This window comes from Podarcis bocagei, assembly GCF_964188305.1.
Source record: "Podarcis bocagei genome assembly, chromosome: 15".
Taxonomy (NCBI): Eukaryota; Metazoa; Chordata; class Lepidosauria; order Squamata; family Lacertidae; genus Podarcis; species Podarcis bocagei.
Window position 1 is genome coordinate 13,318,389 of NC_138141.1, and position 26,611 is coordinate 13,344,999.

At 44.6% G+C, this 26,611-nt stretch overlaps 1 protein-coding gene and 2 long non-coding RNA genes across 4 annotated transcripts in view; 2 read left to right on the forward strand and 1 right to left on the reverse strand.

The window, feature by feature from the left end:
- Nucleotides 1-26,611, forward strand: part of LOC308574303 — a 397,067-nt gene that overhangs the window by 269,552 nt on the left and 100,904 nt on the right. The gene's annotated exons all lie outside the window — the stretch shown is intronic.
- Nucleotides 72-14,550, forward strand: MSANTD2 (Myb/SANT DNA binding domain containing 2). Its single transcript, XM_081171699.1, is given in 6 exon segments — nt 72-615; nt 8,747-8,777; nt 8,780-8,790; nt 9,373-9,631; nt 10,527-10,587; nt 12,773-14,550. Coding segments are annotated over 6 exon segments (1,731 nt in total). The 5' UTR covers nt 72-99; the 3' UTR covers nt 13,626-14,550.
- LOC308574264 lies at nt 18,023-26,592 on the reverse strand. 2 transcript variants are annotated; one of them, XR_014002414.1, is made up of 4 exons: nt 26,316-26,572; nt 25,381-25,620; nt 21,838-23,000; nt 18,023-18,037 (listed from the first exon to the last, which is right to left on the reverse strand). It is a non-coding gene; the product is annotated as an uncharacterized lncRNA (long non-coding RNA). The 2 variants fall into 2 exon arrangements; XR_014002415.1 differs by lacking the exon at nt 18,023-18,037 and having other exon boundaries at nt 21,268-23,000; nt 26,316-26,592.

Here is a 26,611-nt window from a genome sequence, read left to right on the forward strand (position 1 = left end):
ATTCTCCCGCTTTCCACTGTTGGCTGTCACCGCCTGGCGGAAGCCCCGCCCGCTGGGCTCCGGCCGTCACTTCCGCCCGCTCGGCTCCGCAGCTCCAATATGGCGGCGCCCTGTGGCTCCTCACAGCTCTCAGCCGCCGAGCCGCCGCTGAAGATCCCCAAGATGGAGGTGCTGTCTCCCGGCTCTCCCGGGGCCCTCAGCGACGGCAACCCCAGCCTCTCCGACCCTTCCACGCCCAGCGGCGCTTCCCCGCTAGGCCCCGCCGGGCCGGGTTCCGTGGCCGCGGCTACCTCGGCGGGGACTGGGGCCGGCTCGGGGGGCGGCGGCGGCGGCGGGGGCCGCGGCGGGGCCTCCCCGTCCGTCTCCTTCTCGCCCGGAGGCACAGCCACGGCGGCCGCCTGCCGAGGCGTGTCATGGACGCCGGCCGAGACCAACGCGCTGATCGCCGTGTGGGGCAACGAGCGGCTGGTGGAGGCGCGGTACCAGCAGTTGGAGGGCGCCGGCACCGTGTTCGGCAGCAAGGCCCCCGGGCCCGCCATGTACGAGCGGGTCTCCCGGGCCCTGGCCGAGCTGGGCTACGAGCGGACACCGTCCCAGTGCCGCGAGCGCATCAAGGTACGGAGCGCAGCCGCTTGCCCAGCAAGTGATGCTCGAGAGAGGAGGAGGAGGAGGAGGAGGTACCTGGGCGTTCCCTGAAAAGGGTGGCTCATAGCTTGGGGACTTCTCCATGTGGTTGGCTGGCGGGCTTCTTCCTTGGAAATCCCAGCGCACTTAAGTCTTGGCCGAGGAAAGAATTTGCCCTTCCTTCGGGCTTGCTTTGTAAGCCTTCCGTTGATTCTCCAGGGACCTTTTGACAGCCAGCAAAACTCATCCCCTAGTGCCCGTTTTGGTTTTGTCAGTCTCTGGTCCGTTGTGACCAACGAAATTAGCTTTAGTGCGGGGCTGGGGACAGTCCGTTTATTGCTTTCTTGGACTTAATTGGGGTCAAGAAATCACATGTAATCAACTCTTCATTTAAAGGAGAAAACAAGGCAGCACCATCCTATCCAGCAATGCAAGCAGTTGAATGAATATATTTTTTGGTCTAATTCCTAAAGATTTTGTAGGGTTGGCAAGGCCCCAGGCTATTATTTTATCTTCTTCTTTTCCTTCAAGAACAGGATGCTCCCTTTATGAAAGAGTTCCCACGCAGAAACTTTCTGAGTTATCTGCCACAGGCAGCAGGGCTCCAACGAATCACAGGGAGCAGAGCTCTAGATATGAGAAGCAAGGCTGAGAGTTGTTCTTCCAGAAGATAAGATTCCACAGCTTGAAAAATATTAGGAACTGGTTCAATTTGGATTCCTGTGTTTTCTGTACAGTTTAGCAGACCAGCCCCAAATTTATATTGGTGGTTGTGTGCCATAATGGTGAAGAGCAATATTCAGTGGTAGCTTTATCTGTTCAAGTATAGTAAATGTTTTCTAAACGACAAGTTTGTTTGAGGACTTGGTTTAGTTTTGTTCATGGTATTTGAACATTAATTTTATTATGCAGCATTAAAAAGGGATATTAGCAGTGAATGTGTTGAAGAATGTTAGCTTTTGGAAAGCAAGTGGACAAATTCATGTGGAATGCCAGTAGAACTCAAAGCAAAAATGTCTCAAGCAAGTTAAATCTCATGCAAGTCAAATCATCTGTTTCCATTTTCTGCCAGATTGCAAGAGTACATATTGCTGTTTTAAAAATGAATATTATTTATGTTTCTGTTTGGTTTAGTGACTTTTTAGCTGAACAGCAGCATCTTATGGAGTAAGTATTGTTGTGAGTTGGTGTGGGGAAGTAGGTTGTGCGCCCGAGTCCTTTCTAATTCCTGAATCCAACAAGGATCCAATTGCTAGAATAGCTAGACAAGTTTTTTGGTAAAGTCCTCCTAAGTGTGGGTCCTTAAGGTAACAAAGGAAGTGGCTCTGTGCCAGCGGCAAAATGGGTGGGCCCCCATCCCTCAACTGTATTAGAAAGACAAAAGCCAGAGTTGAAGGGTGTGAGCTAAACACAGGAGACTGCAGTCTGGGTAATATAGATTCCTAGTTTAGCGGTTGTCTTCTCTGGGAATGTGGTATCTGACAGATCAGTTAACCAGCATAAGAAACATGTAGTTTTCCTTATTTTTCAGTGTGAGAATACATGGATAATGAAATTTGTTAGTGACTGGAGTGAAACTTTGTTGGTTCAGTTAAGTTTTTCTTATTAGGTGGGAAAGGTAGCGCGAATTAGTATAATGGCAAATTAAATTTGCTCATATTCCCAGGTTTTCTTATTTTCCTCTTCACTCTGACTAACATTGAAGATGATGCCTTTTAAACTAACTTAACTTGTATTTTGCTTATTTTGAGTCAGTGCTGCTGAAGATAAGTTTCCTTTAATTTTAACATGCTGATATTAATACTAAGATAAGGGGAGGGCATGACTGGATAAAATCCAGTGCCTGCTTCCCTCTGGTGCTGTCAGCTTTGTTAGTGAAAACCACCTGTGTGATAGTGGAAGTGATACAGGAGCAGCAGCAGCAGCAGCACATATCCTAGGATGCTATATTTGGGCTGTTAAGTCATCCACCCACCAACCCACAGCCTTTTGTACAGGCAATGCAACTGTTCTGTGGGCACAGAGCTGTCACCTTTATCAGACAAGTATTAATCTTTATGACAGTTGTATGTTGCCCCATAACACAGAGTTGTCTAGGTCAAGGGTTCCCAAACTATTCCAGACTACCAGTAGTTGCAAGCGTGTCTGAAAATATAATTTAAAATCATACAGCAGCTAGCACTGTGCATTACAATTGCTATAACAGGCAGAAAAACCAGTAAGCAATTTTCAAGTGGTCCATGGGGAAATCTTTCTAGATGCCTTATAGTAAATAAATAGAAAACAGTGAAAATGGACCTACTAAACCATTAGAACTGCTTTTTAAAATATATTCCATGGTTTTGTTTTTGGTCTTCGGTTTTTTTAAATTTTGTATTAACATTTGTATTATTTTGTAAGTTGCTTTGGGTCACTTTTTGTGGAAAAGTGACAAAAATGCAAGAATAATATACAAATAAATACAAATAATACAATATACAAATAATATACACCAAATCCAAAAGCTATGTAGAGACAATAGACCTCTCCATACTGGGTACCTTCAATGTTAAATACATTTTTTAAAAGGGGGTAGAGAAACAACAACCCCAGACTAAGTTATTTAAAAGCTTGGATGAGCAGAAAGGTCTTAACCTAGCACCCAAAAGACCATAAAGATGAAGCTGAGTGGGCCTCTCTAAGGAAGGTTATTCCATGAGTAGGATGCTGTTACTGAAAAGGCAATTTTCCAGGTGGTTACCTGCATCACTTCATTTGATGGGGGCACCCAGAGCAGGGCCTCTGTAGGGGATCTTAAGGTTTTGATAGATACATATGGAAGAAAGCATTCTGTTGGGTAGCCTAGTCCCAAACACTTTAATTGCATGTTGGAGCATCCTCTAGAGTCGACCTGCCCTTAAGAATTTACATGATTATTTTAAGCATCACAAGATTGCTATAAGTGGGCTACTCTCATGCAAGAGTCAGAAATTGTTTAAAGCCAGTAAGTAGTGCATGTGGTAAACATGCAAAGCTGGTTAAGCAGTTATGCCCTGCAAGGAGGAAGTGCTTTCAGAATAAATGTTTATTCAGACCAATTATAGCAAGTTGTAGGACAGAACCATAAAGGATTAAAATGGTCGTAGGAATTAAACGACAGAGTAAACATCCAGAAGAATTACATGAAATTATGATTGGTAGGCAAGCAATAAAATCAGTCTCCAGCAGCTGAAGATTTTCCAGAAGAGGAAGGTATCCGTACTGTGATGGAAGGCTAATGTTTGTTTATGATATTTGTATGCCACTTAGAAGGAGGCAAGATAAACCTCCCTGGCCGGGGGGGCGGGGAGTCCCAAGGTCTGGGTGCAGTAACAGAAAAAGTCTCTTCTTCCTGTTCCACTCAAACAATTTAGGTTTCAAACTGTCAAGAGGGCCTCCAAAGATGAATAGTTAGGCAGGCTCATGTGGGAAAAAGCAGTCTGTCCCAGAAAGTATAAAGGTATGTATCTAGAAGAGCATCTAATGATATGGGCTCTCTTCTCTGTAACCTGAAGTGGTGACAAGCCTTTATGGCTTTAAGGCAGATTGTCAATTTGAATCGATTATCTTGACTCTGGTATAACCATTACGTGTGAGCAATTGTTGATACTGGTATTCATTTTGCACCTTTGTAACTTTAGCCAGGGCGGGTTGAAGGAGGTCACATATATTTTGGCAGGTCGCCTAATCCTACTATATTTTTATACTGTTTTACTTGCATGCTATATTGATACAATATTGACTAATCCAAAACAGGATTGCTTAGTTTGATTCAGATGAAATTAAAAGTTCCCTTTCATGTTTTTTATACCAGTTGCCACATTGATGCAGGCCCAATAATGCCGGCTGGAAGCTGTGTTCTCCAGGGAAGGGACTTACGTTTGATTTGTTGTATCACTGGTACCCACTATAGTTCAAGAACTTGAGTGACCAGCTGCCTTAGCCAGCTTGCAATCTACATTGTGGAAAGCATTGGATAAAGTAATTAAATTTCTTTAAAGTAATTAAACAGCATTATACAGCTTCCACTTAAAAAAATAAAATAATTCTCTCTCTCTCCAAATACCTTGCCCAGTTGTCAATATAATTTAAAGCCCATTACGTATGAATGTATACTTGCTTATACTTAACAAAAGGGTCATACAATCTTACAGAAGATTGTAGATTTGGGAGGAACCATGAAGGTCATCTAGTTCAACCCCCTGCCCAAATGTTTGCCCAACTAGGAGCTTGAACCCACAATCCTGAGATTAAGAGTCTCATGCTCTACCAACTGAGCTATATGTTTTTTAACAAAGGAGAGAAATTCAGAAGATTCTACTTATATATGAGCAGTTATGCATCCTTTTACTTGTCTATTATGAGTTTTAAGGCTGCAGTCCTAAAAGCACTTGTTGTTGTTGTTTTCATTTAGTCGTGTCCGACTCTTTGTGACCCCATGGACCAGAGCACGCGAGGCATTCCTGTCTTCCACTGCCTCCCGCAGCTTTGTCAAACTCACATTCATAGCTTCGAAAACACTGTCCAACCATCTCATCCTCTGTCATCCCCTTCTCCTTGTGCCCTCAATCTTTCCCAACATCAGGATCTTTTCCAGGGAGTGTTCTCAAGAGGTGGCCAAAGTATTGGAGCCTCAGCTTCAGGATCTGTCCTTCCAGTGAGCACTTAGGGCTGATTTCCTTAAGAATGGATAGGTTTGTTCTTCTTGCAGTCCATGGGACTCTCAAGAGTCTCCTCCAGCACCATAATTCAAAAACATAAATTCCTCGGCGATCAGCCTTCTTTATGGTCCAGCTCTCACTTCCATACATCATTACTGGGAAAACCATAGCTTTAACTATACGGACCTTTGTCGGCAAGGTGATGTCTCTGCTTTTTAATATGCTGTCTGGGTTTGTCATTGCTTTTCTCCCAAGAAGCAGGCATCTTTTAATTTCGTGACATTCTGTCACTATCTGCAGTGATCATGGAGCCCAAGAAAGTAATCCTTCATGGATCACTGCCTTGTCGTGGTGAAGGGGCTTGAATAACTCAGAGAAGCTATGCGCTATGCCGTGCAGGGCCACCCAAGACGGACATGTCATAGTGGAGAGTTTTGACCAAACGTGATTCACCTGGAGCAGGAACCGGCAAGCCACTCTAGTATCCCTGCCAAGAAAACTCCATGGACAAAAGCACTTATCTGAGTATAAATACTATTGTACTTGTTGAAACTTACTTCTGAGAAGACATGCATAGGATTGCACTGCAGATCAGTGTCTATCTACAGGCTTTGTTGAGTAGATCTTCAGCCATTGTTTGAGATGGCACCCAACTGTTCTAAACAATTTCAACAAGAGCATCAAATGGGGCTATTAAACTATTCCTAATGTAGTCAGATTTGAAATAATTATAATGTAACTGAAAAGTTCTAAGTTTCTGGTGATCAATGCTTCATTTTTTAATGAAAGACATAGAAAGCTAATGAGTTAGATCAGTGAAATGGTTTTACATGGTACATTTATGCCTCTGCTTTTCATAAAGAAAGTGCTAAAAAGTTCTACAGAAACAAATGGATGCAGCAGAGCAAGTCAGCAGTTAATGAGCTGACATTTATTTTTAGAAAGAAAAAGAAAGAAAGAAAGAAAGAAAGACTTGATTACCATGCATGTACTGTATAAATATTTGGGAAAGGAAGGACTTTAAAATTCTAAAGAACTCTTTTTTTAAAATAGAAAGGAGCTAAAATTGAAAGGAGCTAAAGATGGACGAGCTTGGATGAATAATAAGATTCAACTTTGCTTTAAAAGCTCTTGATCACTTTCATTCTCAAAATCAAAATATGTTTAAATCAAGCAATGTGGTTCATAACTTGTAGCAGAAGCTTACTGACCTGGGCTACACTGGAAGTGAAAACAAGATTGTCCTTAACGTGTTAATTTGAGCATCTTGCTCCTTTTGAATAAAGCAGCATCTACTGGAATCATGAAGTATATATTGGACCACTATTACCTATTCAGCTAAGTAATGAGTGGGCAGCATTAATCTAGATCTTGGGCAACTTCTTTGATGAGCCTTTGAAATGTCTGTAATATGAAAATACACTGCTTAGTTACTTTATATAACGGTTTGCTAAGTTAATCTCATTATCTAATACCTGATTTATTATCATCATTTGTCTTTCTGGATATAACTTTCCTCCTTTTGCCTGGAATAATGAAAGGGATTCATTTTCAAAGGAACTAGTGGTACTGAGGTACACAAATTGGGTACTTGGGGCTTGTCTGCATACAGCAAGAGTGTTTCAGGACATGTGATTTCATTTTGGTCTGTCTTGCGGAGCATATGCAGATTCATTTTCTAGGACTGGTAATCATTTCTGAGGAAGCAAAAGATCACATGAATATTCTAGTAGGAATTGAACTGAACCAAACTGGCATCAAACATGGTTGCTCAAATGGGTTGCAACTTTTTATTTGTGCCTTTGTCTAGGTGAATCGATTTTGAAGGTGGAACAGCTAGTTGGGTTGGGTAGGGTAGGGTAGGGTAGGAGGCGGGAAAGGGTAGAATAAGCTGGGGGGGGCACTTAATTCTGACTTGTGCTTTTGTGCTCACATGGTGCGCACACCAGTAGTATACCTGTTTCCCTGGATTTTAGCAGGTAGGCTGTGTTAAAATAGTTCTGAATACTCAGTAGGATTGCTGCTAGTCAGGATTCTTTGTTGGTATTGAAACAAGCAGCGAGAAAATACCTGGAAATGCTAAATTGAGCCCCAAATATTTGAAGTAGCGTTTGTGAATGCTAGGACTTCCAAAATACCTCAGTAGATCATATTAAGACTTCTTGGCTAATTGTGCTAGATGAACTGTTTGTTTTATCTTGACATTTAATAAAAGTGTTTATTATCTCTAATGAACTCGTATTAGTGTCTCCTGTAATACTCTGCTGCTTAGCTAGAGAATCAACTCATTGTCACACAGTTAAGCAACAGTATAGGGATTTGGTGGGTTTAGTTCTGTTGACTTCCCAGTGGGATTAAGTATTGAAAGAATTCCCCCACACCTGTAAGCAGATTGTGAAACTTGCTGGAAAATGTCAGAAAAGTGTGTAAAATCACTAAACATGTTCCCTACAGAAGGCTAGAAACACTTCAAATATATTTAGCCTTTTTCCTTTCTAAAAGAAAGAGAAAATGTTCTCCCTGTCTTTTTCTCCCTGTCTTCACATCTCCAAAGTTAGCAGTATGAAATTAACTAACATTATGAAACTTACCATTCTTAGGACCAGTATGGTGTGTTAAGTAGCTCATTTTGTGTGTCATCAAAGGGCAATATATTGTTAGTTGCATTTTTACTTCTGAGGAGGAGGAGGAGGTACTTGTGGGATTTTCTATATTGAGTGTCCTTGGGTACTCTATCCCTTGAGATGGGCGGGGGAGCGCAATTTGCTGCCCTGCCTTAAGCAGCAAAATAACACGATTTCAGCTCCTGGGATTCCAAATATGTATTAGGGCACTGATTAACTCTTCTCTGCATGATTAAGAAATTAGCATCAGCATTGTCACTGGGGCGATAGGAGAAGCTGGCAAAGTTACACTTTATAAGAATAAAAATTCAAAGTGGTTGGGAGACAAGAGTGTATTACGGTGCTTGAGTTACTGAATTTCTTCAAATCCTTACAGCTTTTGCCCTTCCTGTTTTATTTTTTCTGTCAATGGAGCAAACTTGCTCTTGCAAATAGGGTGCCCTGTGATGCGGTGTGTGGTCAGTTTTCTGCCTATAGCCCGCTCTTTACATCAGACTCTGTTAATAGGTACAGATTTAAGGTTTTCCAAAGAACAGGTGTTGTATGCAGTTGGAAATCAGGAAGGAAGACCCGGAAGGAAGTATTTGCAAAGCTTTATACTTGCTGCTGCTGTGTAATGCATACTGCTTGCAGCCAAAGTGTAAGAATGAAAGAGGCCAAAACCTGATTGAAGCTTGGTGTATAAGATACTTCAGAATCTAGGGCAGACTGTTGGGTTTAATGTTTTATTATTAGACCTGACCATCGTAGTACTGTGTGTTATGATATTTGAGCATGGGAGTTCAGAGTATTATTGATTTCACCTCTTTTAAATTTCAGCAGCTTCCCAAGAGACAGAGTGAGTTAGTAAGGATGCAAAATATGTAAGTAATATATTTTACTAGCTAAAGAGTTTAGGCCAACAATTTTTTTTAACTTCTTAAATGTTTTCTTTTTGGAGTAAGGGATGATCCAACTGTCTGCTTTTGGTGACTCCTGTTTCTCTCTCTTTCTCTCTCCCTTCCCTTAATCTTCTCCAAACTATGGGCACAACAGTAGCTGTTCTTTCTCCTCCCTTTGTAAAGGTGTACATCTTATGGGCTTGTTGGTATCTTACTGGGATTTAGTTCTGCATAATATAGAAAGTTTGGGGGCTAAGAAGGGAAAGCCCTTGGCAGTAGACACGAACCAGTAAAAACTGATGTCTTAAAACGATGATCACTTAGATGCGCTGTGCTCTTGAGGCAAATATACAAATGAAAGTGCTGTATGCTGGAAACTAAATGGCTGCAAGAGTTCAACCTGGCTTTAAAGCTACTTGGTAGCATCCTGTTTTGGTTAAAAATAGTAAAATATATATGGTAGAGCTTTGCTCAGCCAAAGTTAGAGATTGAATAAAATTGTGTAGCTTATTTAGAAGTCTTGGTAAGCTAGTTTACACTGACCAGGTGCCTTCTGTCTTTCAGACTCTTCGCAGGTGTTACAGTCGGGTAAAAGAGCACGGCGTTGGGAAAAGGAAAAGCAGTTACACCTTTGAACAGCTGGAGCAGGTGTTTGGTCAAGGAGGGTGGGACTCTCAACCCTGCCAGCCTGTGCTTATCAACAGCAGTGGCCTATACCAAGAGTTGGAGTCAGACGGCAGCACTATGGAGGAATATTCGCAGGACGAATGGGGGAACCACAGTCAGGACCTTCATTGCTACCAGTCAGGAGACCAAGAGTTAGGTATGAAATACTAGTCTTTGTCATTGCTAACTATAATTCTGCTGCTGCCATTTATGCTGCTTGTTGCCATTGTGTACCTTGATGAAGAGGTTTAAATCATCTCATTATAAATAAGGAAAATGGAATGCACAGAGGAGGACTGCTGTACTTCTTTGGCCAGTTTCGTTCATTCTGTCTCCCTCTCTCTGCCTGTGTAGGCTTAACACAGGCTTCCTCAAACTCAGCCCTCCAGATGTTTTGAGACTACAATTCCCATCATCCCTGACCTCTGGTCCTCCTAGCTAGGGATCATGGGAGTTGTAGGCCAAAAACATCTAAAGGGTGAGTTTGAGGAAGCCTGACTTAACACTTGCTTCCCTACTGGCCACTGCACCCACAAGCTCTCAAGAACACTCACCCACCCCCATTTCTAAAAAATAGCTCACACATGAAAAACAAAAGCTACAGCATTTGAGAGTTTCAAACAGTGCATTTAGATATTGCAAGTTTCCCTATGTTTTACTGATTGTTATTTTCCTTATAGTTATGGATGCCTTTGGGTGTTTTTACAGAAATGTTTTTTCTGTTTGATGTTACTTGAAATAAGAATTGGTGGTACACAGGAAATCTAAATCAGATGCAAAGGTTTGTTATATACAATCTTCAAATATAAGCAGGGCAGAATTACCTTATGTAAATATTCAATAAAGTGACCTTCTGGCTTGATTCTTGGTATTATTCTTAAGAAGAGTGTGATTCTCTAATCTGTACATAATGCTGAATAAATCTAACTTTTATTGCACTTTCAAGTGCTATTTAAATGTATGTCATGACGTTTAAATTAAAAAAGTAGCAAGTTTTTGTTTTTGTTTTTAAATCTAATTTTTAACCCAATATTTGTAACCCAATCTTTCAGATGAAATGCCTGCTATGAAGAAATCACTGAAGATAAAACAGGAATCTTCTGAAGAATCCCAGTGAGTAATTTATGAGTGTCCTACCTGGGAATCTCTGACAGTAGTTGATTTTAGAATGAGGGCATCTAAAACTTCAGACAGTAACTATAAAGTTCTTCAAGCTTTCTCTGTTCAGAACTCGTTCATATAAAATGGGTCGTTAACCTCTGTAACACATACAGCCATCAGCTGTGTGTATGTTGTCCACTGAAATCCAGACACTGATCTATGTAATGTTCTTACTTTAAATTTTTATCTCCCACCCCATTTTATTTCTCAAGTTGAGGTTGACATTCACCAAATTACTTGTTTGCTAATGATACTCTTATCCTGTCCAGTTCATAATTTGAGCCACTCAAAGTAGCTAACCCACATTAAAAATGCAGTTATAACAGTTATTTGGTTGGTAACTGTGAGAACACAATACTGGACAGGCCATTGGCCTGATCCAGCAAGCTATTATACCTTATATTAAAATAAAAGCAAACAGACTACAGATAAAATTTGACAGAAGGAGGGAACCAGCAAAATTGACTAACATTCAGGTTAAAGGCCTGATTTTTCTCTGCCTATTGCACACCCCCACCCCTCTCTCTCTGACACACAAAATCCATTCAGGTAGAAATAGAATGTCATTTGGGCCAATCATATCTTCTGAGGCAGGGAATTTTTGAAAGCTGAGTGCTCACAACTGGGAGAGGTTTCATGCAGTCGCAGCAATAGCCCTTCAAATGGGAGAGCAACACACAAGCAGGATTATTCAGATAGCTTCATTGGGGGGGGCAGGATTGTACAATAAGAGAAGACCCTTTAGGTATTCTGGTCTCAATCCATTAAAGGTAATAGCCAGCACTTGAATTGCACCTGGAAGTAAACTGGCGGCCAGTGCAGTTAATACAAGGCTAGTAACCCGCACTACTGCAAAGTCTTGCTTGGAAGGAATAGTCTTCTGGAAATATTAAAAAGAGATTATGAAAGGAGCATATTTTTGTGTTGTGCACAGTCCTGGCTTCCAAAATTTGCTTGTTCCCTAGGAAGATGACATGTGCAACCCTGTTTTTCCAGGGTGACTCCAGACCACCTTTATTATCTAAGTGGCAGTTTGCAGGATTGTGTGATTGACTGTGTTGAATGCAGCTACTTGGAAATTCCTCTTTTCACGTCCTGGAATGCTTGCCAGACACAGTAGTCTTCATATGGGTGGGTTTATCAGGCAGCGCACAGCCATTTAAATCGGCAGGACACCAGTTAGATGTGACCCCACACCAAAGAGGGTAACTGCTAGTTAGGTCTCAGTACACCTTTGAAATAATTTGGCAAAGACAGGTCAAGCTGCTGAATAAGCCAAGATAAATGTACTTGTAACAAACTTTTGGAAAGATGTTAGATCACTATGTGGGACTCAAACCTATGACCATGAGATGAAGAGTCTCATGCTCTACCAACTGAGCTATCTAGAGATCAGACCTGGCACTTTCTGCATGCCCTGCCGCTGAGCTTTCTTTGAATTATGCTAGATAACACTAGGACCATTTTAAATGGTGCATTTAGAATTATTGTGGTGATTAAGGAGAACCACAGTTCTCCACGGTGTATAAGCTTTACTGACCAGAAAATGCCTTTGGAGCAAGCCGGTCAGGTTAGTTATATGAAATTATATTCAAAAAGATCCAGGGCAACATTTTTAATTTCTGTAGCTACTACGTGTGTTTACATTGTCAGATGTTCTTGCACAGGGGTCAGCAAACTTTTTCAGCAAACTTTTTTCACTGTCCCTCAGACCTTGTGGGGGGGCCGGACTGTATTTTGAAAAAAGAACGAATTCCTATGCCGATGCATTTTAAATAAAAGCACACATTCTACTCATGTAAAAACACACTGATTCCCAGACCATCCATGGGCCGGATTTAGAAGGCGATTGGGCCAGATCCGGCCCCCGGGCCTTAGTTTGCCTACTCATGTTCTTGCATATGAAAGTTGGTGTTTAAAATTTATACCTCTTCTTGTGCTCTTCTAAACTAAGGTTACCAGATTATTATTTTCAATGAATCCAGGGACACTTTTCAACTTCAATGGATTTTGTATGGGGACTGATTTGTAAATCCGGGGACTGTCCCTGGGAAATGGGGACGTCTGGTAACCTTATTCTAAACCTCTTGATTGCCTGCCTTAAACCTTACACTTTGTATTTTTCTTTCTCTTTAAGGAAGCGCGATATGATGCAGAATATTGTACAGATCTTGGAATCCGTCCAGTTAAAATGGGAAATATTTCAGAGCTGGACAGACTTCTCTAGGCTGCATCTTTCTAACAAACTGGCCATTTTTGGCATTGGCTACAACACACGGTGGAAGGAGGATATCCGCTACCACTACGCGGAGATTAGTTCCCAAGTCCCCCTTGGCAAGCGGCTCCGGGAATATTTCAACTCGGAGAAACCAGAGGGCAGGATCATAATGACCAGGGTACAGAAAATGAACTGGAAGAACGTTTACTACAAATTCCTAGAGATCACTATTAGCGAAGCCCGGTGCCTAGAGCTTCACATGGAGATTGACTGGATTCCTATTGCTCACTCTAAGCCAACAGGTGGAAATATTGTGCAGTATTTATTACCTGGGGGTATTCCTAAGAGCCCTGGTCTGTATGCCATTGGTTATGAAGATTGTCACGAGAAACTACAGTCTCCTGATCATGAGGGCGTCAGCCAAGACCCTGAAAATGAGACACTGGGGGAAGCAGATATGCCCCTGTCACAAGCGTCGCTCAAAGTTGAGATGGAATCCACCCGAATAATATATTGTTACCTTGGTATTGCCGAGGTCAGAACTCTTCAGCAGTGCTTATTCTTACATTTTCAAGCAAACACCAAAACCTTCAGCAAAGAGTGGGTTGGAATCAATGGCTTTTTATCTCAAAACTGCATTGTAGACCCGGGAATTTCTCCCAAGTCCATCTACATCAAATTTGTAGAAGTGGAGAGGGACTTCCTTTCTGCTGGCTCTTTGGTAGAGTGTCTGGAAAAAGCCATTGGATACCCTTTGAAATTTAACAACTGAATTTCGTCCTTCATAAGGATTGCAGGTTTGACTCTTCTGTGGCATTGGGGCATCTTACAGGACTGGGCGAAATAAGCCTTCCTGAATGAACTTGAACAAAAAAAGACACTTGCGAATGATTTTACAAAATGCGTATCCCAAGTCAGTAAAATATACAGCTTACTTGCCTTGGGCCAGTTAGCTGGTTTTGTAAAGAGAAGACTCTGAAAGGGAGCCTGTAAATACAATGACTGTTGGTACATTCCACGTTGGACAAACGTACACTTTGCGTTTCATATGAAAAAAGCTGTTTTCCACAATGTCTCATTTTTACACATCTTGTCTATATAAGTGTTATTACAGTTATGTAATAAATAAGCAATAGATAATGGCAAGTTTAAACTTGGAGTCACTTGAGACTGTTTTTCAGTGCCACCCTTTGCTCCTCTTGTATATAATTTAGCATTTCACTTTTTTCACCCATCAAGTGTTTTTTACTATTTCCAACCAGTGTTGCCTGCAAAAACTTCTGTTTCTGTGATGTATCCCACTTTACTAGTAGTGTTGCCATATCAACTTTTTTTTTGTTGTTTTGGTTATTTTATTTTTTTACATTAAAGTAATCCCTGGCATTTTTAAACAAATTTAGTTCGCCTCTTTATGTGGCAGTGAAAGTAACTCAACTGCTGGGATGCATTTTGCCATACCATGCTTTTATCAAATACAATCAAAGCTGTGAGAAGGGGGTGGGAGGTGGGGAGGGGAAAGTTATGGACCAGGGGAGTAAGCCTTTTTAATGCCTCATCAAAATGTGACTATATAAGCCCCATTACGCTGCTGGCAAGTTCCGGCTTTTTAAAATTTCTTTTTTTAAAAACCTCATTGATCAGTGGAAGTTGTGGCATACAATGAATGTGTCAGTCCAAATAAAAACAAACAAACATGAGTTTTCAGAAATGTGTTTCTTACTCGGTGGTGTCTCCCTGGACATACAAATGATCTTCACAGTTATTTTATGCTCCATCATCCCTCACACCTGGCATAAAGCAAGAATGCCTGTACTTTCAGAAGGTAAGGATGTAAATACCTTTGGTAGGATGTCTGTGGGTTCAAGGTACCATCACTGTGTTTCTAAAAACAAACTGAACTTGTAAGTTACAAAGCACCAGAGCTTGGTTCAGAATTGCGCTTTATTCTTGAATTACGGGTCTGTGGAAATTTGTGGTAACTTCTAACAGAGAGATGCAAGAACTGGTTGGTATTATGTTGTTGTTGTTGTTGTTGTTTAGTCATTTAGTCGTGTCCAACTCTTCGTGACCCCATGGACCAGAGCACGCCAGGCACTCCTGTCTTCCACTGCCTACCGCAGTTTGGTCAAACTCATGCTGGTAGCTTCGAGAACACTGTCCAACCATCTCGTCATCTGCCGTCCCCTTCTCCTTGCGCCCTCCATCTTTCCCAACATCAGGTTCTTTTCCAGGGAGTCTTCTCTTCTCATGAGGTGGCCAAAATACAATCTGTCCTTCTAGTGAGCACTCAGGGCTGATTTACTTCAGAATGGACAGGTTTGATCTTCTTGCAGTCCATGGGACTCTCAAGAGTCTCTTCCAGCACCATAATTCAAAAGCATCAAGTCTTCGGCGATCAGCCTTCTTTATGGTACAGCTCTCACTTCCATACATCACTACTGGGAAAACCATAGCTTTTACTATACGGACCTTTGTTGGTAAGGTGATGTCTCTACTAATACCGCTTTTAAGAAGCACATGAAGACATACAACATTTTTCTAGTATCAGCAGTGAGGGATCAGCATGGAGCATGAAATCTTGCACTTTTCTGGGGTTGTACGTAGCCAGAATTTCCAGTCATAGTTCTCTTCTGAGTTGTGTTGGCACTTGGTACATCACCTCTCTTTAATAGAAAGACATTCTCCATTACTGGGGTATAGGATACCTGAAAAGACCTGGAAAGAGAGGCACACTGCTTCCTTACCTGGAATAAAATCTCAACTCTGTCTTCCTGCTTTATTTCTCTACCCAACAGACTGGAGAAATTGATTTTGGGGGTAAGTTTCCTGTTGGAGTGTCACATGGATAAAACTCAGTGTTTTATTCCTACCTACCGTACTTTTCTGTGCATAAGACGTCCCCATGTATAAGACACAAGGGCCCTTGGGCTAGCAGACAGAGAAGGTTGACCCTACAAGTAAGTGTAAAATTGATGCAAGATAGTACACACACATTCCCCCCCAACTCATTCATTTAACCCAGAGAAAAACCATGTTTGATGGTATCAAAAGCAGATGAGAGGCCGAGAAAGAGCACTGGGATTGCCTTCCCCCTTTTTGCTGTCCCGCTAAAGGTCATCCACAAGAACGACAGAGACAGGCTTTGTGCCAAACTCAGACCTGAAGCCTGGTTGGAAAAGGTCCAGATAATCTGTGTCCTTCAAGAGTGGCTAAACTTACTCGAGATGGTGATAGAAGCACAAATCCAAAAGGCGTATTTCTGATGTGAAAGCAGTTTTCAGAACCTCTAGACACAGGGTGGGCTTTCTCAAGAGCAGCAGTACTATCACCTTAACATTAAAAAAAAACCACTTTTGAACTGAAGATATCCCCCAGAGAGCTTATAAACCTCCAGTTGTCCCCAGGAATGAATATCATTCCTGTTTCTGTCAGCAGAGGGAGCCATGTAGTAAAAAAACGCAAAGGTTCTGCCAAGTTACAGCCCTCTGTTAAAACTACCATATTGGCCTGAATATAAGTCGCACCTGAATATAAGCCACACCTTTAAAAAAATTTTTTTTGGGGGGGTAGAAGAAAAAAAAAGACAATACCCGGATATAAGCTGCTCCTTTAAAATTCCGCAAGCACACCCGTTCCGTTTCACCATATGTCTGTTTCAGCAGCGATATCGTAAAAGCCAGTTTTCGTACGGTTGCAAATTTAAGCTGCACTTTAACTTTTCACTTTAACTTTTCACATTTGGGGAAAAAAAGTGAGGCTTATATTCAGGCCAATACGGTATTATCAGTCCACGAATAGGCATCCAAGCAGCTGAATTAACTTAGGATCATAGAATTTTAGAGTTAGAAGGGACCGCAAAGCCACGTAGTCCAACCCCTTGCAATGCATGAATCTTTTCCCCCAAAGTGGAGCTCGAACCCAGTACCCTGAGATAGAGTCTCATGCTCCACCGACTGAACTTAACAGTTGGGAAGTAAGACAAGGGCCACCAGAGATTTACAGGGTCAGATTTAAGGTGCTGGTTTTGACCTTTAAACCCCTTCACGGCCTAGGACCCTCGTACCTACGGGACCACTTCTCCCGGTATGCCCCACGGAGGACCTTAAGGTCCATAAATAGCAACACCCCAGAGGTCCCGGGCCCTAAGGAAGTCAGATTAGCCTCAACCAGAGCCAGGGACTTTTAAACACTGGCTCCACCTGGTGGAACGCTCTGCCTCATGAGACCAGGGCCCTGAAGGATCTGATTTCTTTCTGCAGGGCCTATAAGACCGAGTTGTTCCGCCTGGCTTTTGGCTTGGAGCCAATTTGATTCCCTCCCCATCTTTCTTTTTCCTTCTCCTCCTGTGATGGAACTCCTATTTGGGGACTTCCCTGGCTTTTTTCTGGCCCACGTAGGACCAGTCTGGGTAGTTGGCCTTGGTGAAGACTTGACGTTTTGATCCCAAAAAAAGTTTTTGATTTGAGTTCCTACTGAAATGAGGCTGCATTTTAATGTTGTATTTTAATCTTGTTTTTAAGTTGTATTTCAATCCATTGTTTTTATACCGGTGTTAGCTGCCCTGAGCCCGGTCTTGACTGGGCAGGGCGGGGTATAAATAAAATTTAATAATAATTTAATAATACATTCTCTAGGGAGAAGCAGTTGTTTGTAAATTAAAATAACAAAAAGATTTGTTTAAATTCCCAAAACCACCTGACCAAAAGCTTCTGAGGTTAAAGGAGGCTGATGACAATGGAAACTATAGAATTGAAGAGTTAGAAGGGGTCCTGAGAGTCCTTTGGTCCACCTCATGTCTGCAAAAAATACTTTTTCCCATTTCCAAATGTGCCCACCACCAGAAAAGTTTGGGAAGCCTTGCTTCAAAGAAACCAGAAGTTGTAGAGACTGTGCGTGAATCAAATATTTGTGACAGAAATATGTGGGAGAAAGTTGAAAATGAAAACAAGAGGGGGAAATGGAAAAGAGGAAATTGATTTGCTAAAGTCTCTGGCAGCTTATCGTTAGTACCTTGGAGAGAGAAATTGGGGCAGAGGGTATATGTGTCATGTAGTTTTAAAATGAAACTTCTTTGTTATACAGGGATGGTTCAGTCTCCGGAACTTTACCCTTCTCTCTCCCCACTCTCTCTAAGAACAAACTCAGCTGCTGAGTACTGACAGTGCTGAAGACAAAACAGGGTCACTGAAAAACAAGAGGGAAGCATTCGCTTTATAAACTGGACCCCAATGTTTCTGAAATACAAAAAAAAAAAAAAAGCATGGGGGGATTTCAAATCTGACCATTGATTAGTGAGCATGTTTCATAAGAACAAAATACAAAGTTTGGGGGGGGGGCAGACAAAACTTGAGGGATGGAGAATGGAATGTCCTGACAGCAGATTGTGGATGGTGGGAACTCTGAGCAAGTATACTCTGTACTGCAACATTTTGTTGCAGGTCCCACCTGTATAGCTCAGAGGGAACTCTCTGAGTAACGGGCAGAGGATAAAACAGGTGCTGGACTAGGACCAAGGAGACCAGAGCTCAGCTTCCCAGCCAAGGTTTATGATCTCTTCTTGCCCACTCCTGAACCTTTATCTCCCCCCCCCCGAAAAAAAACCTGGAGCAGCATTACACAGGTGGGGAGCTTCATCCTGGTCTGCCAGGTCATAGTCTGACACACTAACCCAGGGGTCCCCAAACTAAGGCCCGCGGGCCGGATAAGGCCCGAGGGACTTGTTTATCTGGCCCGCGGCGACCCAGCCACCCACTGCCACTGCCCGCTCTTACCTGTGCTGTGCTGCACAGCTGCCCACTTCCAGGTCGGAGGGGCACCAGAAATAGCTTGTACGCATTGCAAGCATTGTGCGCATGTGCATTATTTCCGGTGCACATCCGGGTCGGAGGAGGCCCGTGCACATGCGCACAAGCTATTTCCAGTGCTCCTCCAACCCGGAAGTGTGCCGGAAATAGTGTGTGCGCATACATATGGGCACGCGCTCCCCCGCCCTCCGGCCCACCGCGCAATCGGCACTGGAGATACTGGCCGGAAGTGCGGTAAGTTTGCTGACCCCTGCACTAACCACTACACTGCATAACTGAGTTCCTGTATTACGGCTCATAAGACAAGTGTTATACAATTCATCTACCATTAAACTATCTGATCGTCTTTGGATCAGTGAGTTGCATTAGGGATAGGGGACCTGTGGCCCTCCAAATGTTGGTGGACTACATCTCTCACTGTCCCTATCCATTTGCGGTGCTGGCAGGGGCAAATGGGAGGGGATGGTTCAACATCTGAAGGCAAGAGTGGACCTTGGTAATATGCCACTTTGTCCAAGGACAACATTTGATGCCCTCCCGGCAGCCCTCTGAAGCACCAGCTTAAGATGGATAAACAACGCATCGCTCTTTGGGAAGAAGGTGCAAGGCTCTAGCAGGGTCCTAGAGCCCTCTCTTCTTCCCAAAGCATGGTAAGTGTTTGCCCAGCTTTGGAAAAGAGGGAAGAGGACTCTAGGATCCTGCCAGACCCCTCATGCCTTGGCCTTCTGGCAGTTCCCTCCCTGTGAGAAGCGAGGTTACAGGGAACCAGGCAGAGGGCCTTCTCGGTAGTGGTCCCTGCCCTGGGGGAAGCCCTCTCATCAGATGTCAAGGAAATAAACAACTATCTGACTTTTAGAAGACATCTGACGGCAGCCCTGTTTAGGGAAGTTTTTAATGTTTGATGTTTTATCATGTTTTTTAATATTCTGTTGGGAGTCGCCCAGAGTGGCTGGGAAAACCCAGCCAGATGGGCAGGGTATAAATAAATTATTATTATTTCTTATTACTATTATTCCCAAAGCCTGACAAGAGCTTACCAGGCTTTGAGACTGCGCCCTCTTCGGATGCTCGCCCAGAACTCCTGGACCGCTTGTGCTGCCCTAAATCCCCTTCTTCTGAAGCACCACAGGCTGCTCATCCCTGATCTATGTTTTAGAATCTTTTTGAAGTGGCCCGAGCGCTCTGTAGTTTATTTGGAAAGAATGAAGAATCTTCCTCCTCACCGCCCCACATTTCTCATGTCTAAACACTGAGCAAAAAGGATGTTGTCCCTGATCACAGATATACTGACACTGTCTCGCTGTGGGGAGAAGTGGGCCATGTCCCCCAACAGCCCTCCCCGACCTGGTGCCCTCCAAAATATCTGGCAGATTGGAGAAGAGCATCTGAGAAGGATTTTGCCCCCAGTTTCATATAGGGATGGAAAAGAGGAGGGGCAGGCAGAAATTCTCAGATTCAGTCCCTGGCATTTCTAGAGAGGTCAGGGGAAAACACTACCAGTCCATATAGACCAGGGTTTCCCAACTTGCATCTCCAGCTTGTCTTGGAATACATTGCCCATCATCCCTGACCACTGGTCCTGCTAGGGATGATGGGAGTTGTAATCCCAAAACAGCTGGAGACCCAAGGTTGGGAAACCCTGATGCAGACCATACTCTGCTTAGGTAGACCAGTGGTCTGGCTTCATGTAACAAGGCTACCCAGATCCCTGTGGTGCGCAGCAAACTAGAAGTGATGAGACGAGGTCAGGGATCTTATCAGCATCACTGTTTTCATCTCTTTAGCTCTGGGGACTCTTGACATTGATGGTTCAAAATGACAGGCAATAGGTTTCTCCAGGAGGACAAAATAGATTAACATGCAGCTGGGCTGAGCAAATCTAATCTGTTCATATTTAGAGATTTGCTTAAATCCTGATTTGATTTAAGAACATGTAAAAGTTGTTACTCCACCGACCAAATCTGATTAGGCATTCACTGGATATTGCTTGTGTTCATTTGGAGGTTCATTTCACTAGCTAGTAATTATTTCGGAGGGAGAGGGATACAGATCTATTATACTTAAGAGGTAAATTGCTAAATGAAGTGGTCAGCCATCTCCCCTGGGCCACTTTCCACATGGAGAGAAACTAGGCTCAGAATTGCTTCCCCTGTTCCCTATATAATAAAGGTAAAGGTAAAGGTACCCCTGCCCGTACGGGCCAGTCGTGACCGACTCTGGGGTTGTGTGCTCATCTCGCTTAAGAGGCCGGGAGCCAGCGCTGTCCTCAGACACTTCCGGGTCACGTGGCCAGCGTGACGAAGCTGCTCTGGCGAGCCAGCACCAGCGCAGCGCACGGAAACGCCGTTACCATCCCGCTATAAAGCGGTACCTATTTATCTACTTGCACTTAGGGGTGCTTTTGAACTGCTAGGTGGGCAGGAGCTGGGACCGAACGACGGGAGCTCACCCCGCCCGGGGATTCGAACCGCCGACCATACGATCGGCAGGTCCTAGGCACTGGGGTTTTACCCACAGCGCCACCCGCGTCCCACTCCCTATATAATAGCAGCAATAATTGTATTATTTATATGCCACCCATCTGACTGGGTTGACCCAGCCACCCTGGGCAGCTCCCAACAGAATATTAAAAACACAATAAAGCATCAAATCCTTGCTTCAGTTCATTTTGTCTTAGTGTATTCAAAGGCTGGCCCGCAAACAGTGCTTCATTAGATTACACATGACCCATCTGCAACTTGGGGAGTTATGTGCTCCCCACTGTTATGTTCTCCCCCGCTTTCCCAAGTGGCAAAATGTTCCAGGGACTGTACCAGTGATGGCTGGCCCCCATTGTGGGCTGGTGAGCTGGAAGGCAAGGAGCCAAACAGTAGGGGGAGCCAGAGCCAGGCAGAACCAGCTAATTCGACCTTTGTCCCCGTCTTCCACCCTGAGTCTATAACTCTATGATCAGGTTGCCTCCTACCTTTTCTCGCAACAAAAAGCCTTAAATGCTGTGACCTTTCCTTATAAGGGTTTTGCTTCACCCCTCTGATCAGTGAGCCTTGTAAAGAGTTTGCCACATTAAAAGTCCTACTTTGCCCCCATCTCTCTCGGCCACCAACACTTATTTTTTTCTTGGAATCTCTGAACAATCTGAATGGAGAGGTCCCTACATGGAGTGTCCAGCTCAAAAGTTACCTGGAGGAAAAGATGGCCACATGCTGCTTCTCCACCGCAAAGGACTGACATTTGAGCAACGCGGTCCAAGTTTCAGATGTAAACATTCCTTCCAATGCCAAGCATAACATTCCACAACTTTCCATGTTGTGCATTTTTAAATACACAGACTAGGGAAGCATTTCTCCCTCTATCAAGTCAGGACAATTTCCCAGGACGAAGTGTGACCCAATAGTGTGATTTGGGTGCCCCTTTTACATCCTGCCTGTTGAGAAATAACTGGTGGGAATGGACTTTTATGGCAACCAAGAACCAAGGCCCTGCTCAGAAGTAAGCATTTATAAAACACAGCTCTCTTTCCTCTGCGTATTTAGGATTGAGACTAATAACTAAGCATTGCTTCATGCCTGTTGGATTAGGGCCATTAAGTGACTTGGACCTGGGCTCCTTTTCTTGCTCAACTACATAATCACTAGGCATAAACCCAATCCTTGGGTAAACCGTGAACAGGTTCAGTTCCTCATCTGCAAAATGGGGATAATGGTATTCTACCCTACCAGCAGCTGTATGGTGCAACATGCTTGCTTGTAAAGCTCTTTATGAACTGGTTGCAAAGTATTCAATGCATCCACGAAGACTGACAGGGCTAAATCTTCTTCCTCCACTGTGGCAGGGAGATGACCCATCCTAAATGTGAGTATGCCAGAGGAAGGGGGCCACAACTGAGTAGACACAGTCAAGGCCTTTTTCAGCTGGAACTCACCAGAACTGAGTTCCGGCACCTCTCAGATGGGTGCCACTGCCATTATAAGAGAACAAAGGAGGATTTCATGGTGAGTTCTGGCACCTCTCTTTCTAGAAAAATAGCACTGGGCACAGCAAATGTTAGTCTAGGGGGGTAAAGGTCCCAAATTCAATCCCTGGCATTTCCAGGTAGGGCTACAAAAGACTCCTCTCTTGGACCCTGCTTCCAGTCAGTATAAACAGTGAAGTTAAAGGTTCAATGGTCTGATTCGGTATGAAATGGGACTCATCCATGTTGTGGATAGCAAGCTTCTTTTGCTTCCATTCATTCTGTTGTCCACATGGCAATCTCCTCCAAATCACTGCCTTCCCACACTCTCCACAATCCAGATTTCCTCATACCTTCTCCTTTCCAGAGTATCCACAGCATAAGAAAATCCCTGTGGATTTTGCAAAAGAAAACAAAGGTTCAGTGTACTTAATATTCAAGGGCCATCAACTTTTGAATAGAAGCACAGCCATACCGCACAGTGCTCATTTTGACTCCATGCAGTCAGGGGTGTGAGCACTTTTGTGCTTCTAATAAGGGAGTGACACTTTCCTGCTTATTTTAGACTGAAACTTGCCAGACTGAGAACACAGCTACGCAAAGCAACTCTGCAAACAATATGTGTGTCAGCTGAGGTGGCTTACACCTATTGAGTGTAATCTAGGGCAGCCCAGTGGCGTAGCGTGGGTTGTCAGCACCCGGGGCAAGGCAAGTAATTTGCGCCCCCTAACCCATGGATTTGTGCCCCCTAACCCTAACCCCCAGATGTTGCGCCCGGTGCGGCCCACCCCCCCTGCACCCCCCACGCTACACCACTAGGGCAGCCTCCTGCAAGCTAGCAGGAGTGTAATCTAGGGCAGCCTCCAAATGTTGGGTTTGGTGGGAGCTGTAATCCAAAACTTCTGGAGGGCAACAGGTTGGGGAAGGATGCTGCGGAGTGTTCCCAGTTCCCAGAGAGGTAGCCATGTTAGTCAGTCCCAAAAACAATGCATCTTGCAGCTCTGTTAAAGAGGAACACAATTATTGTAGCAGAAACTATGTGGTGTATGAAGTGTTAAGGTAAAAAGGTAAAGGACCCCTGGGCGGTTAAGTCCAGTCAAAGGCGACTACAGGGTTGTGGCGCTCATCTCACTTTCAGGCTAAGGGAGCCAGTGTTTGTCCACAGACAGCTTTCTGGGTCATGTGGCCACAATGACTAAACCGCTTCGGGTGCAACAGATCACCATGATGGAAGCCAGAGCTCATAGAAACACCATTTACCTTCCCGTCACAGTGGTACCTATTTATATACTTGCACTGGCATGCTTTCGAACTGCTAGGTTAGCAGGAGCTGGGACAGAGGAACCGGACCTCACCCCGTTGCAGGGATTCAAACCACCGACCTTCCAATCGGCAAGTCTAAGAGGCTCAGAGGTTTAGACCACAGCCTCTCAGTTGGTAGCAGGTATATAAGACACATACACCCTTGAGTGTATTGTAGGGATAGCCAACATGCTCCCCTGCAGATGTTATCGGACTACAACTACCATAATCTCTGATCATTAGCTATGATGGCTGGGGCTGGTGGAAACTGGGAGTCCAGCAACATCTGGAGGGCTACAGGTTCCCCATCCTGGTGAAGAAAGAGAAAACGAAAAGCTTGAGGGCAGATGGTAGTTAAATGCAAGATCTACATACCATGGCCCTGTTTGTACCAAGAACATGCTAATTTCCTAAAGTCAGCATAAAAAGCTGCCTCTATAGAATTGGAAGGGACCCTGAGGGTTCTCTGTTCCAACCCCCTACAATGGAGACACTCAGCTTGATCATACATGACAGATGGCCACCCAACGCCTGCTTTTGGAAGTCCAAGGAAGGAGAGCCCACCACCTTCTGAGGGCGTTCGTTCCACCGTCAAACAGTTCTTACCACCAGAAAGTTCTTCCTGATTATTTAGTTGGAATCTCCTTTCTTGTAACTTGAAGCCCTAGATTTGACTCCTAATCTCCAGAGCAGGAGAAAACCAGCTTGCTCCACCGTCCACGTGAAAGCCCTTTAGATATTTGAAGATGGCTATCATATCATAGGGATGCGGGTGGCGCTGTGGGTTAAACCACAGAGCCTAGGGCTTGACGATCAGAAGGTCGGTGGTTCAAATCCCCACAATGGGGTGAGCTCCCGCTGCTTGATCCCTGGTCCTGCCAACCTAGCAGTTTGAAAGCACATCAAAAGGGCAAGTAGATAAATAGGTACCACTCCGGTGGGAAGGTAAACGGCATTTCCGTGCACTGCTCTGGGTTGCCGGAAGCGGCTTAGTCATGCTGGCCACATGACCCGGAAGCTGTACGCCGGCTCCCTCGGCCAATAAAGCGAGATGAGCGCTGCAACCCCAGAGTCATCCACGACTGGACCTAACGGTCAGGGGTCCCTTTACCTATCATATATCTCAGTCTCTTCTGCAGGCTAAACACACCCAACCCCCTCAACTGTTCTTCCTAAGGCTTGGTTTCCAGGTGATGCAGTGGTTAGAGGGTCAGGCCAGGACTAGGGAGACCCAGGTTCAAATCCCCCCTTGCCTGTGAAACTCAGGTGACTTAGGCCTAGGTGGCCTTACCTAGGTCTTTACCTTTAAGCCAAACCTACCTTCAGTGGCGTAGCGTGGGGGGTGCAGGGGGGGCCAGCCGCACCGGGTGCAACATCTGGGGGTTAGGGGGCGCAAATCCACGGGTTAGGGGGCGCAAATTACTTGCCTTGCCCCAGGTGCTGAAAACCCACGCTACGCCACTGCCTACCTTACAGGGTTGTTGTGGAGGTAAAACAACCCAGGAAGCAGTCTTATGCCGAGTTAGAATTTTAATCCTTCTAGCTCGGTAACGCCTGCCCTGGCTCACAGGGTTTCAGACAGGAGCCTCTCCCAGTCATACGTGGAGATGCCATGGAGCATTGAACCTGCGGCCTTCTGCATGCCAAGCAGAGTCACCACCTCCTGAGGAGGGAGCGGGGGAGAGAACTAAGTATATCAGCTTGAGCTCCTTGGAAGAAAAGCAATAGACGAATAAGTAAATAAATACGTAATCAACTAAACTGACAAATTCCGGCATTTTCAAGGTCTGTGCTTAATCCAGGACTTCCCAAACTTGGCTCGACAGCTGCTTTTGGACTACAACTCCTATCATCTCCAGCATAGGAGTCAACTCCTAGAGGTCGAGGTCCCTTCGCCCCCACCTCCATTAAATTTTTTGAGCCCCTCTCCCCCGTTTATGGGCATTGCCATTCAAATGGTGTGTGTGCACTGCATCTTGTGATTGGTTATGCACACAGGAGCCAAGGGGCTGAGGGGGTCTTCTGCCTCCCCATAAAATATTTGAGGGGGGCGCCCCCCCCAAGTTGATTGCCATTCAAATAGCGTGCGTGTGCTGCATCATGTGAATGATTATGCGGGGCGGAGTTTACCTGCCCCCGCCCCCAATGTTTTATTCAAGTTGGCACCCCTGATCCCTAGGTAGCAGGACCAGTGGTCAGGGATTCTGGCGGAGATATCTACGCAGCTCGCTGACTTCTTCGTGGGTCCGAATGAAAGGATCGCGTTAGGCTTTTTTCTTTCGCCTCCCTCGCCCCCCCCCCATTCTTCCTGGCTCCACCGGCAGCGACGGCGTCAAGCGGGCAAGCTGCCATCCACCAGCATCACCAGTTGCAGCGATATCCCAAATCGGCCCCAGTTCTCTACCTGCTTGGCCGGTGCCTTGCAACTTAAACGCCCTTGCTTAGCCCCCGCCTCTGCGATCTGGAAGGGTTCAAAACAAGACGAAGCAAGAAGCCGTCGGGGGTGATCACAGTCGGCTTCCTCCAAACAAGAGCTGCAACCCCGGATCCCTTCCTCGCCTCTGGCGTCTCTAACCGCCACCTGTGCGCTCCGCCCGCTTGGCACCTGACGGGGCTCCTCCCTTTTCCCGGGGCTCCGCCCCCTGCCTTCCCCCACCTGCCGGACACGCCCCCGCTCCAGTGGCTCCTCCCCCCTCCGGT